This window comes from Salmo salar, chromosome ssa20 (assembly GCF_905237065.1).
Source record: "Salmo salar chromosome ssa20, Ssal_v3.1, whole genome shotgun sequence".
NCBI classification, from domain to species: Eukaryota; Metazoa; Chordata; class Actinopteri; order Salmoniformes; family Salmonidae; genus Salmo; species Salmo salar.
In genome coordinates, this window is record NC_059461.1 from 49,393,726 (window position 1) to 49,408,195 (window position 14,470).

Sequence of the window (14,470 nt, forward strand, 5' to 3'; positions counted from 1 at the left end):
AGGCCCAACCCCCACTCTTACACTAGCCCAAGCCAATGGCATGTACCAGATGCTCAGCAGGCTCTGCTCACACTTACTGGCCTGAGGCCAAACCACACAACATTGGTCACTTTATGGAGCACAAAGCCTTCACTATCTCATCCTGGAATATCCAAGGCCTGAGGTCATTTGCCTTTGGCCTAAAGAGCAGGAACCTAGACTTCATCAAAGAAATCGGAAATACCGACATTGTCATCCTACAAGAAATCTGGTATAGAGGAGACGAACCCACTGGTTGCCCTCTAGATTACAGAGACGTGGTAGTCCAATCCACCAAACTACCAGGTGTGAAACAGGGAAGAGACTCAGGGGGTATGCTGATGTGATATAGAGCAGACCAAACCAACTCTATTAAATGTATCAAAACAGGAACATTTTACATCTGGCTAGAAATTAACAAGGAAAGTATCTCAACAGAGAAGAATGTCCTCATGTGTGCTACCTATATCCGCCCAATAGAATCCCCATACTTTAATGAAGACAGCTTCTCCATCATGGAGGGGTAAATCAATCATTTTCAGGCCCAGGGACATGTACTAGTCTGTGGTGACCTAAATGCCAGAACCGGACAAGAACCTGACACCCTCAGCACACAGGGGGACAAACACCTGCCTGGAGGTGACAGCATTCCCTCCCCAATATGCCCCCCTAGGCACAACTATGACAACATAACCAACAAAAATGGGTCACAACTCCTGCAGCTCTGTCGCACACTGGGTATGTACATAGTCAGTGGTAGGCTTTGAGGGGACTCCTATGGTAGGTACACCTATAGCTCATCTCTTGGCAGTAGTACTGTAGACTACTTTATCACTGACCTCAACACAGAGTCTCTCAGAGTGTTCAGTCAGCCTACTGACACCCCTATCAGATCACAGCAAAATCACAGTCTACTTGAACAGAGCAATACTTAATCATGAAGCATCAAAGCCAAAGGAACTGAGTAATATTTAGAAATGCTATAGATGGAAGGAATGTAGTGTGGAAACCTACCAAAAACCAATAAGGCAACAACAAATTCAATCCCTTTAAGAACTTCCCGGACAAAACGTTTCACTGTAATAGTGAAGGTGTAAACCTGGCAGTAGAAAATCTTCACAGTATATTTGACCTCTCAGCTTCCCTATCAAATCTAAAAATCTCAAATAGAAAACCGAAGAAAATGAACAACAATGACAAATGTTTTGATGAAGAATGCAGAAATCTGAGAAAGAAATTGAGAAACCTGTCCAACCAAAAACATAGAGACCCGGAAAGCCTGAGTCTACGCCTTCACTATGGTGAATCACAAAAACGATACAGAAATACACTACGGAAGAAGAAGGAACAGCACGGCAGAAATCAGCTCAATGTAATTGAAGAATCCATAGACTCTAACCACTTCTGGGAAAATTGGAAAACACTAAACAAACAAACAACACAAAGAATTATCTATCCAAAATGGAAATGTATGGGTAAACCACTTCTCCAATATTGTTGGCCCTCTAACAAAGAACAAACAAGAAAAAATATATACATGATCAAATAGAAATCTTAGAATCAACTATTAAAGACTACCAGAACCCACTGGATTCTCCAATTACCTGAAATGAACTACAGACAAAATAAAAACCCTCCAACCCAAAAAGGCCTGTGGTGTTGATGGTATCTTCAATGAAATTATAAAATATACAGACAACAAATTCCAATTGGCTATACTAAAACTCTAACATTATCATTAGCTTTTGCATTTTCCCCTCAATATTTGTAACCAAAGGTATGATCACTCTAATCCACAAAAGTGGAGACAAATTGGATTTAATAACTACCGTGTGATATGTGTCAACAGCAACCTTGGGAAAATCCTCTGTATTATCATTAACAGCAGACTTGTACATTTCCTCAGTGAAAACAATGTACTGAGCAAATGTCAAATTGGCTTTTTACCAAATTATCGTACGACAGACCACATACTCACTCTGCACACCCTAATTGACAAACAAATAAACCAAAACAAAGGCAAAGTCTTCTCATGCTTTGTTGATTTAAAAAAAGTTTTCGACTCAATTTGGCATGAGGGTCTGCTATACAAATTAATGGAAAGTGGTGTTGGGGAAAAAATATACGATATTATAAAATCCAAGTGTGCGGTTAACATAGGCAAAAAACACACATTTCTTCCCACAGGGCCGTGGGGTGAGACAGGGATGCAGCTTAAGCCCCACCCTTTTCAACATATTTATCAACGAATTGGCAAGGGCACTACAAAAGTCTGCAGCACCCGGCCTCACCCTACTAGAATCTGAAGTCAAATGTCTACTGTTTACTGATGATCTGGTGCTTCTGTCACCAACCAAGGAGGGCCTACAGCAGCACCTAGATCTTCTGCACAGATTCTGCCAGACCTGGGCCCTGACAGTAAATCTCAGTAAGACCAAAATAATGGTGTTCCAAAAAAGGTCCAGTCACTATGACCACAAATACAAATTCCATCTAGACACTGTTGCCCTAGGGCACACAAAAAAACTATACATACCTTGGCCTAAACATCAGCGCCACAGGTAACTTCCACAAAGCTGTGAACAATCTGAGAGACAAGGCAAGAAGGGCCTTCTATGCCATCAAAAGGAACATAAAATTCAACATACCAATTAGGATCTGGCAAAAAATACTTGAATCAGCTATAGAACCAATTGCCCTTTATGGTTGTGAGGTATGGGGTACAGTCACCAACAAAGAATTCACAAAATGGGACAAACACCAAATTGAGACTGCATGCAGAATTCTGCAAAAATATCCTCCGTGTACAACACCAAATAATTCATGCAGAGCAGAATTAGGCCAATACCCGCTAATTATCAAAATCCAGAAAAGAGCCGTTAAATTCTACAACCACCTAGAAGGAAGCGATTCCCAAACCTTCCATATCAAAGCCATCACCTACAGAGAGATTAACCTGGAGAAGAGTCCCCTAAGCAAGCTGGCCCTGGGGCTCTGTTCACAAACACACCCCACATAGCCCCAGGACAGCAACACAATTAGACCCAACCAAATCAAAAAGATAATTACTTGACACATTGGAAAGAATTAACAAAAAAACTGAACGAACTAGAATGCTATTTGGTCCTAAACAGAGAGTACACAGTGGCAGAATACCTGACCACGGTGACTGACCCAAACTTAAAGGAAAGCTTTGACTATGTACTGACTGAGTGAGCATAGCCTTGCTATTGAGAAAGGCCGCCGTAGGTAGACCTGGCTCTCAAGAGAAGACAGGCTATGTGCACACTGCCCACAAAACGAGGTGGAAACTGAGCTGCACTTCCTAACCTCCTGCCCAATGTATGACCATATTAGCGACACATATGTCCCTTAGATTACACAGATCCACAAAGAATTTGAAAACAAACCCGATGTTGATAAACTCCCATATCCATTGGGTGAAATACCGCAGTGTACCATCACAGCAGCAAGATTTGTGACCTGTTGCCACAAGAAAAGGTTGACCAGTGAAGAACAAACACAATTGTAAATACAACCCATATTTATGATTATTTGTTTTCCCCTTTGTACACCATTACAACACTGTATATATACATACTATGACATTTGTTAATGTCTTTATGCTTTTGGAACTTTTGTGAGTGTAATGTTTACTGTTCATTTTTATTGATTATTATCTACTTCACTTGCATTGTTAACATATGTTACCCATGCCAATAAAGCCCCTTGAATTGAACTGAACTGAGAGAGAGGTTAGAGATGAAGTAAGAAGGGAGATATCTAAAAAAGAATTGATAGCAAAAGGAGAAAGAATCATTTGGGAATGTTCAAAGATGAGGTGAGGAGTGTGACAAAGGTAGAGGGATCAGGTATATTTGGCCCTCTAAGTATTTGGCCCTCTGGTCATTTGGACTATTTTTACTCAAACATGTCTACATTAGGGCTCCTGCTAAGAAAACACATTAGAACATCAATCAAGGATTGTGTGTGTGTGTGTGTGCGTATGTCTTGTCTGTGTGTGTGTTCCATGCCCCCTACCATCTTCCAGTGTGGTAGCGTTGATCTCAGAGCTGGAGGGGCCTGTGCCGGCCCTGTTGAAGGCCTGGACCACCACTCCATATTGGGCAAACTTCTTCAGGTTGTCCAGGGTGTACACCTCACTGTCCCCCGTAGCCTTCATCTCCACGATACTGTACTGGCCGTTACTGCCAGGCCCGTTCTCACGGTAACCAATCTGGTAACCCCGGATCACCCCGTTCTGAAGCTCCTTCCTGGGGGCCTAGAGGGACAGAGGGAGAAGAGAGGGATGAGAGAATGAAAGAGGATAAAATTGACATTGATAGAGTTCTGTGGCGGGAACAGATATGTGATTCTCATGTGATTCTAGGTTTTAATTTCAGACTGGTCCTCGACCTGTAAAGAGAGTCTCATGCCATATTGCTATGATGTTTGTAATATGTTGAATCTTGAATCTACAAGTGGTTTACCTTCCAGGTGACGCGGATGCTCTGCGAGGTCATAGGCTGGAGGAAAACCTCCATAGGAGGACCATCAGGCTCTGGCGGGAGGAAAAAAGAGATGGTCAATCTTTTTCAGTGCAGTCAAAGGTCATCTCATCGATATCCGTTTGTGCGTGTTTATGTTTGTGCGTGTACAGTGCCTTCGGGAAAAAATTCAAACCCCTTGACCTTTTCCACATTTTGTTAGCTTCTTCCATCTCCACAGAGGATTTTTAGAGCTCTGTCAAAGTGACCACCGGGTTCTTGGTCACCTCCCTGATCAAGGCCCTTTTCCACCGATTGCTCAGTTTGGCCGGGCGGCCAGCTCTAGGAAGTGTCTTGGTGGTTCCAAACTTCTTCCATTTAAGAATAAGGCCACTGTGTTTTTGGGGACCTTCAATGCTGCAGACATGGTTTGGTACCCTTCCCCAGATCTGTGCTGCGACACAATCCTGTCTCGAAGCTCTATGGACAATTCCTTCGACCTCATGGCTTGGTTTTTGCTCTGACATGCACTGTCAGCTGTGGGACCTTATATAGACAGGTGTGTGCCTTTCCAAATCAAGTTGTAGAAACATCTCAAGGATGATCAATGGAAACAGGAAGCACCTGAGCTCAATTTTGTGTCTCATAGCAAAGGGTCTGAATACTTATGTAAATGAGGCATTTCTGTTTTTTATTTTGAATAAACTGGCAAAATGATCTAAAAACCTGTTTTCACTTTGTCCTTATGGGGTATTGTGTGCAGATTGCTGAGGGTTTTGTTTTATTTAATACATTTTAGAATACGGCTGTAACGTAACAAAATGTGGAAAAAGTCAAGGGGTCTGAATACTTTCTGAAGGCACTGTATGTGTGTGGTTGTGTTAGACTCACGTGCTTCCTCTGTGCTGATGGTGAGCTCCTTGCTGGCTTGACTGTGTCCGATCTTGTTGTAGGAGAACATGCGGATGCTGTAGACTTGGGCAGGGTGTAGATCCACGATGTTGGCCTGGTTATTGGTGGGAGAGATCTTACGGGTGGCATGCTTTAACTCCCATGGATCTGCATGTGTTGATGAGAGTGTGTGTGTGTGTGTGTGTGTGTGTGTGTGTGTGTGTGTGTGTGTGTGTGTGTGTGTGTGTGTGTGTGTGTGTGTGTGTGTGTGTGTGCACACAAAAGACAGAAGATACATTAGTCGGTTATAGTTATGTTCTCAGCACCGACTAATAGTCAATCCCCAGTTTAACCCCCGCTGTCCCCTGGCATACCGGTCTTGTTCTTGTACTCAATGTCGTAGCTGGTGATGATGCTGTTGCCGTCAAATCTCTGGGTCCAGCGCAGGTTCATACTCCGATCCTTCACCTCCCTCACCTCCAACTCTGGAGGGTCTGGGGGCTCTGAGAGAGAAGGAGGGAGAGAAAGAAAGGAAAGGAGAAAGATGTAAGGTAGAACCCTTTTTAGTTCCAGGTAGAACCCTTTTTAGCTCCAGGTAGAATCCTTTTTAGTTCCAGCTAGAATCATTTTGGGTTCCATGTAGAACCCTCTGTAGAAAGGGTTCTAAATGGAACCAAATATGGTTCTACCTGGAACCTGGGTTCTCCAATGGGGAGAAAGATTTGTTGTTTTTGTTTAAAATTTCACTGACGTCACCCTTTTGTTTATAATGTAGGAAGAAAAAATTCCTGACGTTTCGCACAATTCGAACAACCCTTTTAAGTTCCAGATAGCACATTTGTTTTTAAGAGTGTAGAGGGAATAGAACATTAGCATAGTGTGAAAGAAAGTGATCCTGTACTGATTTTTGCTCTCTCCCGATTCATGTCACAGTAAGCAGGTAGTTGTCTATTCACTAGGCACCAAACGGAAGAAAACGGACTGAAACAGGGATGATTACCTGAACTATCATTTTCCATTGCAAAACACTTTGCTACGGTGTGCGCTAATGAATGTGACCCAAGCATTTCCATCTGGGTGATTGTCTGACCCACTGACCTTGCACAGTGAGCTGGATGAGTCCCCGGCCCTCTCCATATGAGTTGATGGCATGGCAGGAGAAGAAGACCGAGTCACCACGTTCTGCTGGCTTCAGCTACAGAGACAGAGACAGAGACAGAGACAGAGAGAGAGAGAGAGAGAGAGAGAGAGAGAGAGAGAGAGAGAGAGAGAGAGAGAGAGAGAGAGAGAGAGAGAGAGAGAGACAGACAGACAGACAGACAGACAGACAGACAGACAGACAGACAGACAGACAGACAGACAGACAGACAGACAGACAGACAGACAGACAGACAGACAGACAGACAGACAGACAGACAGAGAGAGAGAGAGAGAGAGAGAGACAGAGAGAGAGAGAGAGAGAGAGAGAGACAGACAGACAGACAGAGAGAGAGAGAGAGAGAGAGAGAGAGAGCGAGAGAGAGAGAGAGAGACTACGTGAAGCCACCTCCATACACATCTCATCTGATCTCATATCCTCCATTTGGTGTATCTGATGTCCTAACCCTCTAAATGGTGTGTGTGTTTTTATCTGTGTCTGTTTCTGTGTCAGACTGTATGTTTGTGTGTATGTCTACAGTATATGTGTGTGACTCACCTTCAGCGTAGACAATACTTCATCACTCTTCTCGTTGGGGCTGGTGGTGATGGCGTAGCGTGGGTTACGGTCGGGGTCGATGACCGTGTCACCACGCTCCCAACGGATGATGATAGGCCATTCCCCCCTCGCTGTGCAGTTCAGCTCCTTAATCTGTCCCTTAATGGCCATGGTGGTGTTGGGGTGCGACGTGATCATTGCTGGGACTGGAGAGAGAACGATGGAGGGAAGAATGAAGGTGGGATGGATGGCGGGAGTGACAAGGGAAATAATGGGACAGAGTCCGACAGGGAAATACAGGCAGAGTTTTTCGTTATACATGAGTTTCCACCAAAATATAAGAATCAACTTTTGTACTAAGATCATTTTAAAGGAGGGATGAAATGACTGATTTAGCCTCGGTTTTAATCCTCATTAGGAAATGCGACTGAGAATGAGATTGAAACAGTGTAACCAAGTCTTGTGTCTAGATTTAGCCTTGGCTAGCAAGTTAGCCAACTTCTTTGGCTAACTTTGGCTAGCTTCAGCTGGCCAGTGTGTCGCTGTTGGTTTGACTTTCGATAGCCTATCTGTGGGGCTAGTTAGGGACTGTCAATATATTCCACATATGGGGCAATATCTTCAAGTTGCACACCTTTTAGTCTTCTCATTAATTTAAAGCTTTCAATGCTTGTATATGAATGTCTACTATATATCATTGGTTTGAGGTTTTTAAGTCATTGAAATTTGGAGCTATTGAATGTTTAAAAATATTGTCCCATGTACATTGTATAATTTACTGATGGTCCCTAGCTAGCCCCACAGGGATATCCAAAGTCAAACCAAATTTACCATGGGCATTACGATTGGGTCACTTGCAGCTGTGCGCCGAATTGATGATTACTTAGGTGCTGCCAGCTGTGGGTATGTTGGCAGGATTGAAATACACCCAACCCAAGGAAAACTGCTACATACCCTTCATTCCATGACATATTTTTTAAATTATCTTGCAAATCTCAGTTTTGGACGGGACTAACTTTATGACCAAATGTATCCTATTTACACTTAATAGTCAATTTTGACACTAGAATAAATGTTTCTTACTCATAATCATAATAAAGTCACATTACCTAGTGGCCTCATGGGTGGAATATTATATTTTTCATAATGTATTAAAAAAAAAGAAAAAAATGGCAAAAACTCTGGTGTTTCTATGTCAAACAGTTGTGTTACATTTCAGTCTTCTGTGATGTACACTACCGCTCAAAAGTTTGGGGTCACTTAGAAATGTCCTTGTTTTCCATGAAAAAATGATTGTGTCCATATTTGCTTTCATCAAAGAATCCTCCATTTTGCAGCAATTACAGCTTTGCAGTCCTTGGGCTTTCTGGCAATCTGAAGAGATTTCACCCCATGTTCCCTGAAGCACCTCCCACAATTTGGATTGGCTTGATGGGCACTTCTTACGTACCAAGCTGCTCCCACAACAGCTCAATAGGGTTGAGATCCGGTGACTGTGCTGGCCACTCCATTATAGAGGGATTACCAGCTGACTGCTTCTTCCCAAAATAGTTATTGCATAGTTTGGAGCTGTGCTTAGGGTCATTGTCCTGTTGTAGGAGGAAATTGGCTCCAATTAAGTGCCGTTATGGTGTGCCATTGCAAAATGGAATGTTAGCCTTCCTTCTTCAAGATCCCTTTTTACCCTGTACAAATCTCCCACTTTACCACAACCAAAGCACCCCCAGACCATCACATTGCCTCCACCATGCTTTACAGATGGCGTCAAGCACTTCTCCAGCATTTTTTCATTTTTTCTGCATCTCACGAATGTTCTTCTTTGTGATCCGAACACCTCAAACTTAGATTTGTCTGTCCATAGCACTTTTTTCCAATCTTCCTCTGTTCAGTGTCTGTGTTCTTTTGCCCATCTTAATCTTTCCTTTTTATTGGCCAGTCTGAGATATGGCTTTTTCTTTGCAACTCTGTCTAGAAGGTCAGCATCCCGGAGTTGCCTCTTCACTGTTGACGTTGAGACTAGTGTTTTGCAGGTACTATTTAATGAAGCTGCCAGTTGAGGACTTGTGAGGCATCTGTTTCTCAAACTAGACACTCTAATGTACTTGCTCTCTAGCTCAGTTGTGCACTGGGGCCTCCCACTCCTCTTTCTATTCTGGTTAGGGCCAGTCTACGCTGTTCTGTGAAGGGATTAGTACACAGTGTTGTATGAGATCTTCAGTTTCTTGGCAATTTCTTGCATGGAACAGCCTTCATTTCTCAGAACAAGAATAGACTGACAAGTTTTGGAAGAGAGTTCTTTGTCTCTGGCCATTGTTAGCCTGTATTCAAACCCACAAATGCTGATGCTCCAGATACTCAACTAGTCTAAAGAAGGCCAGTTTTATTGCTTCTTTAATCAGAACAACAGTTTTAAGCTGTGCTAACATAATTGCAAAAGGGTTTTCTAATGATCAATTATCCTTTTAAAATGATAAACTTGGATTAGCTAACACAACGTGCCATTGGAACACAGGAGTGATGGTTGCTGATAATGGGCCTTTGTAAGCCTATGTACTGTACTGTAGATATTCCATAAAAATGTGGCTGTTTCCAGATACAATAGTCATTTACAACATTAACAATGTCTACACTGTATTTCTGATGAATTTTATGTTATTTTAATGGACAAAACATGTGCTTTTCTTTAAAAAACAATGACATTTCTAAGTGACCCCAAACTTTTCAATGGTAGTGTATATAAAGTGTAATATTTGGATGTAAACTCTGTGTGACCCTGATTTAGCCCACTGCAGTAAAAGGGTAAGTCCATTAGGCAATGGAGGAGCAATTATCTTAGTGCCTAAGATGATTATGTTTTGGGAAACTCATCTCTGTATGATAAAGTAGCATCACAGTAAAGTAGAACTGTAGTCAATGATAAGATATACAGTACCAGTCAAAGGATTGGACAGACCTATTCGTTCAAGGGTTTCTCTTTATTTTTACTATTTAGAATAATAGTGAAGACATCAAAACTATAAAATAACACATATGGAATCATGTAGTAACCAAAAAAAGTGTTAAACAAATCAAAATATATTTTACATTTGAGATTCTTCAAAGTAGCCACCCTTTGCCTCGATGACAGCTGTGCACACTCTTGGCATTCTCTCAAGCAGCTTCATGAGGTAGTCAATTAACATGTGTGCCTTGGTAAAGGTTAATTTGTGGAATTTCTTTCCTTCTTAATGTGTTTGAGCCAATCAGTTGTGTCGTGACAAGGTAGGGGGGTATACAAAAGATAGACCTATTTGGTAAAAGACCAAGTTCATCTTATGGCAAGAAATGATAGTCCATCATTACTTTAAGACATGAAGGCCAGTCAATACGGAAAATTTCAAGAACTTTGAAAGTTTCTTCAAGTGCTGTCACAAAAACCATCATGCGCTATGATAAAACTGGCTATCATGAGGACCGCCACAGGAAAGGAAGACCCAGAGTTACCTCTGCCGCAGATGATATGTTCATTGGAGTTACCAGCCTAAGAAATTTCAGCCCAATTAAATGCTTCACAGAGTTCAAGTAACAGACACATCTCAACATCAACTGTTCAGAGAAGACTGCATGAATCAGGCCTTCATGGTTGAATTGCTGCAAAGAAACCACTACTAAAGGACACCAATAAGAAGAAGAGACTTGCTTGGGCCAAGAAACACGAGCAATGGACATTAGACCGGTGGAAATCGGTCCTTTGGTCTGATGAGTCCAACCGCTGTGTCATTGTGAGATGCAGAGTAGGTGAACAAATTATCTCTGCATGTGTGGTTCCCACTGTGAAGCATGGAGGAGGAGGTGTGATAGTTTGGGGGTGCTTTGCTGGTGTGGCACTGTCAGTGATTTATTTCGAATTCAAGGCACACCAGCATGGCTACCACAGCATTGTGCAGTGATACACCATCCCATCTGGTTTTGGGCTTAGTGAGACTATCATTTGTTTTTAACAAGGCAATGACCCAAAACACACCTCCAGGCTGTGTAAGGGCTATTTGATCAAGAAACAGAATGATGGTGTGGTGCATCAGATGACCTGGCCTCCACAGTTACCCAACCTCAACCCAATTGAGATGGTTTGGGATGAGATGGACTGCAGAGTGACGGAAAAGCAGCCAACAAGTTCTCCACATATGTGGGAACTCCTTCAAGACTGTTTGAAAAAGATTCCTTGTGAAGCTGGTTGAGAGAATGCCAAGAGTGTGCAAAGCTGTCATCAAGGAAAAGGGTGGCTACTTTGAAGAATCTATTTAGATTTGTTTAACACTTTTTTGGTTACTTCATGATGTGTTCTTTCATAGTTTTTATGTCTTCACTATTATTCTACAATGTAGAACATAGTAAAAATAAAGAAAAACCCTTGAATGAGTAGGTGTGTACCAACTTTTGACGGGTACTGTACATGCCTTCCCCTCTCATACTCAGTTTATTGGGAACTGTGTAAATAAGCACCAGGAAGGATGTTCACTCTACCTATCCCTCTCTCCTCCTCTTCAATCACTCACATACCATCCTCTTCAGCTCCTCCCTTACTCCTCACACACACAATCGATCTGAGGAGAGCTCCGCTGTTTTGTTTCCATCATTTATTCATCCCTCCCTCCCTCCTTTCCTCCCTCCGCCGAGCAAAATGGACAGAATTGAGGGAGGCAGGAGGAGAGGAACGGTTCAATCAACAGCACTAACACCACCTCAGAGTGAGGGAGAGACGGAGACCGAGAGAGAGAGAGAGAGAGAGAGAGAGAGAGAGAGAGAGAGAGAGACAGTGAGAGTGACACCTACACAGCAAGTGAGCGAAGCAGAGGAGAGAGCTAGAGCAGAAACGAGTGAGAGCAAGACACTGTAAGGTAGTGAGTGAGTGAGAAACATCTCAGCTGTCTGTCAAGTTACTGCAGGAGGACAGTCTGCTATTTAAAGCTAGACGCAGGCCAGAGGCTTCAGATGCTAACATACATGATAAGAGCACTTTATCAACCCCACGAGCGTTTCGCTACACCCGCAACAACATCCGCTAAACATGTGTATGTGACTAATACAATTTGATTTGATTTGACGAGCGCAAAGGTGTGTGTGTGTGTGTGTGTGTGTGTGTGTGTGTGTGTGTGTGTGTGTGTGTGTGTGTGTGTGTGTGTGTGTGTGTGTGTGTGTGTGTGTGTGTGTGTGTGTGTGTGTGTGTATGTGTGTTTAGATGCTAATGTAACTGAAGGCCAGTGCAGGGTCGACAGATTGATCGCAGATCATGATGAAAGACAAAGTGTTTTTTGAAGACTGATCCCTAGAGTCATAAAATCCATCTCTCTCTCTCTGTGTGTCAGTATCGCTAGCTATGGTAGTGCTATCAGAGTCGCCTCATTGCTTTGACACACTGAGTGACTCATGAGAGAGAGAGAGAGAGAGAGAGAGAGAGAGAGAGAGAGAGAGAGAGAGAACACAAGAGGAAAACTGATACTCTCGGCTGACTGGAGTGTTCCAGCCCTCACTGAAGCCATCTTCTAGTGGTTTTGTGTGGCTCAGCTGGTAGACGCACTGACTGTTGTAAATGACTTTGGATCAACGTGTCTGCTAAATGGTATAGGACATCTGAATGGTTTTAAGCTGCTATCAAATGTTGTAAATCAACGGGTGAGGATGGGTACCTTTGGCGTGCTTCCACATGACTTTGGGAGGGGGGTATCCGTGAGACACAAATAACAAAGCCATGATCTCTGTACCAGGAAGGTATGTTAAACCAGAGGAGTAATCCTTATTTTTATTAACTCCTATCAGCTAGTTTTCTCCATTTTCTTTGATTATGTTCCTCACTGTGTGTGGTTAGGCTGCAGTCAGACTCACTCAGTATGTGTGTGGTTGAGAGCATGTGGTGTGTTGTTTTGATTGTCACATAGACCCGATAGGTGCAGTGAAATGTGTTGTTCTACAGGGTCAGCCATAGTAGTACAGCGACTGAGGGTTAAGCGCCTTCCTCAAGGTGACAATTGCAGATTTTTCATCTTGCCGTCTCGGGTACTGGAACTAGCCACCTTTCGTTTACTGGCCCAACGCTCTAACCACTAGGCTAACTTTCGCCCTGGTGTGTGGTTGAGAATGTGTACTCGTGGTCCGGGTTGCGGGTCAGACTCACTCTTGACGGTCAGGACCATGCTCTTGCTGATGTCGGAGCCCACGCCGTTGGAGGCCTGGCAGAGGTAGTATCCCCGGTCGTCCTCCAGGACGTGACGGATCAGCAGAGAGCCGTTCCCCATGATCTGGATCCGACCGGTCAGAGGCACTGGGTGGTACTGCTGCGGGTTCCCTGTACCTAGCGAGGGGGTGAATTTCGCTGATGATTGCAGTATGGTTATCAAGATCATAGTCCACTATATTATAGTGGTTCTGTGTGGCTCAGCTGGTAGACACACTGACTGTTGTAAATCACTTTGGATCAACGTGTCTGCTAAATGGTATAGGACATCTGAATGGTTTTAGGCTGATATCAAACACGGCTAGATACACAGTAACGGCAAATGTTGTAAATCAACGGGTGAAGATGGGTACCTTTGGCGTGCTTCCACATGACTTTGGGAGGGGGGTATCCGTCCACGGAGCAGTTGAGGACCCCCACCTTGCCGTAGATCCCATCCTGATTATTGGGCTGGACCACAAACTGAGGGGGCACTGTAGGGAGGGGAGGGAGAAGATTAAACTTGGAGCCTGTCTGTCTGTCTGTCTGTCTGTCTGTCTGTCTGTCTGTCTGTCTGTCTGTCTGTCTGTCTGTCTGTCTGTCTGTCTGTCTGTCTGTCTGTCTGTCTGTCAGTCAGTCAGTCAGTCAGTCAGTCAGTCAGTCAGTCAGTCAACCGGTCCTGTCTCACCTGTGACAGTGAGCTGCCTCTCAGAGCTGACGGTGGCGGCGTCGTTACTAGCAATGCAGGTGTAGTTGCCGTTGTGCTTGAGCGACACCTTGCCGATCTGCAGCGAGCTCATGTACTCCTTGGTCTCGATGTTGACGCCGGACGAGGGCACGATCTCCTGGCCGTCCTTACGCCAGGTGATGTGGATGGGCATGTCGCCAGACGACACCACGCAGGCGATGTACATCAGCTTCCCAATGGAGGTGGGGGGGAAGTCAAAGGGCTGGATCAGAGGGGGCACTGAGAGACGGTAAACAGGAGGGAGAGAGAGATAGAATAAAAGGAGAAAGAAAGCATGAGGAGGAGGGAAAGGGTCAAAAGGGGAGTGACAGAGAGGGAGGAAAGCAGATACATACATGTGTGTGAGAGACAGCGAGAGAGAGAGAGAGAGAGAGAGAGAGAGAGAGAGAGAGAGATGGATGGATGGATGGATAGTTCATATTGAGTGATTCAGACTGGGT

The 14,470-nt window shown here is 43.8% G+C and overlaps 1 protein-coding gene across 8 annotated transcripts in view; it reads right to left on the reverse strand.

The window, feature by feature from the left end:
• The window catches only part of LOC106612745 (Down syndrome cell adhesion molecule-like protein 1 homolog), a 137,478-nt gene that overhangs the window by 23,105 nt on the left and 99,903 nt on the right, over positions 1–14,470 (reverse strand). For 7 of the 8 annotated variants that reach the window (XR_006760959.1, XM_045703562.1, XM_045703561.1 and 4 more), the window contains exons 10-18: positions 13,971–14,249; positions 13,657–13,776; positions 13,244–13,420; positions 7,093–7,298; positions 6,495–6,591; positions 5,771–5,899; positions 5,397–5,564; positions 4,509–4,579; positions 4,060–4,300 (exon numbers count right to left, since the gene is read on the reverse strand). Coding sequence is in view for 6 of the 8 variants with exons in the window: in XM_045703562.1 (XP_045559518.1) it covers positions 4,060–4,300; positions 4,509–4,579; positions 5,397–5,564; positions 5,771–5,899; positions 6,495–6,591; positions 7,093–7,298; positions 13,244–13,420; positions 13,657–13,776; positions 13,971–14,249 (1,488 nt within the window). In the remaining 2 variants the exon portion in view is untranslated. Of the gene's footprint in view, positions 1–4,059; positions 4,301–4,508; positions 4,580–5,396; positions 5,565–5,770; positions 5,900–6,494; positions 6,592–7,092; positions 7,299–13,243; positions 13,421–13,656; positions 13,777–13,970; positions 14,250–14,470 lie in introns of those variants that run through there. The other variant, XR_006760960.1, reaches the window with a different exon arrangement.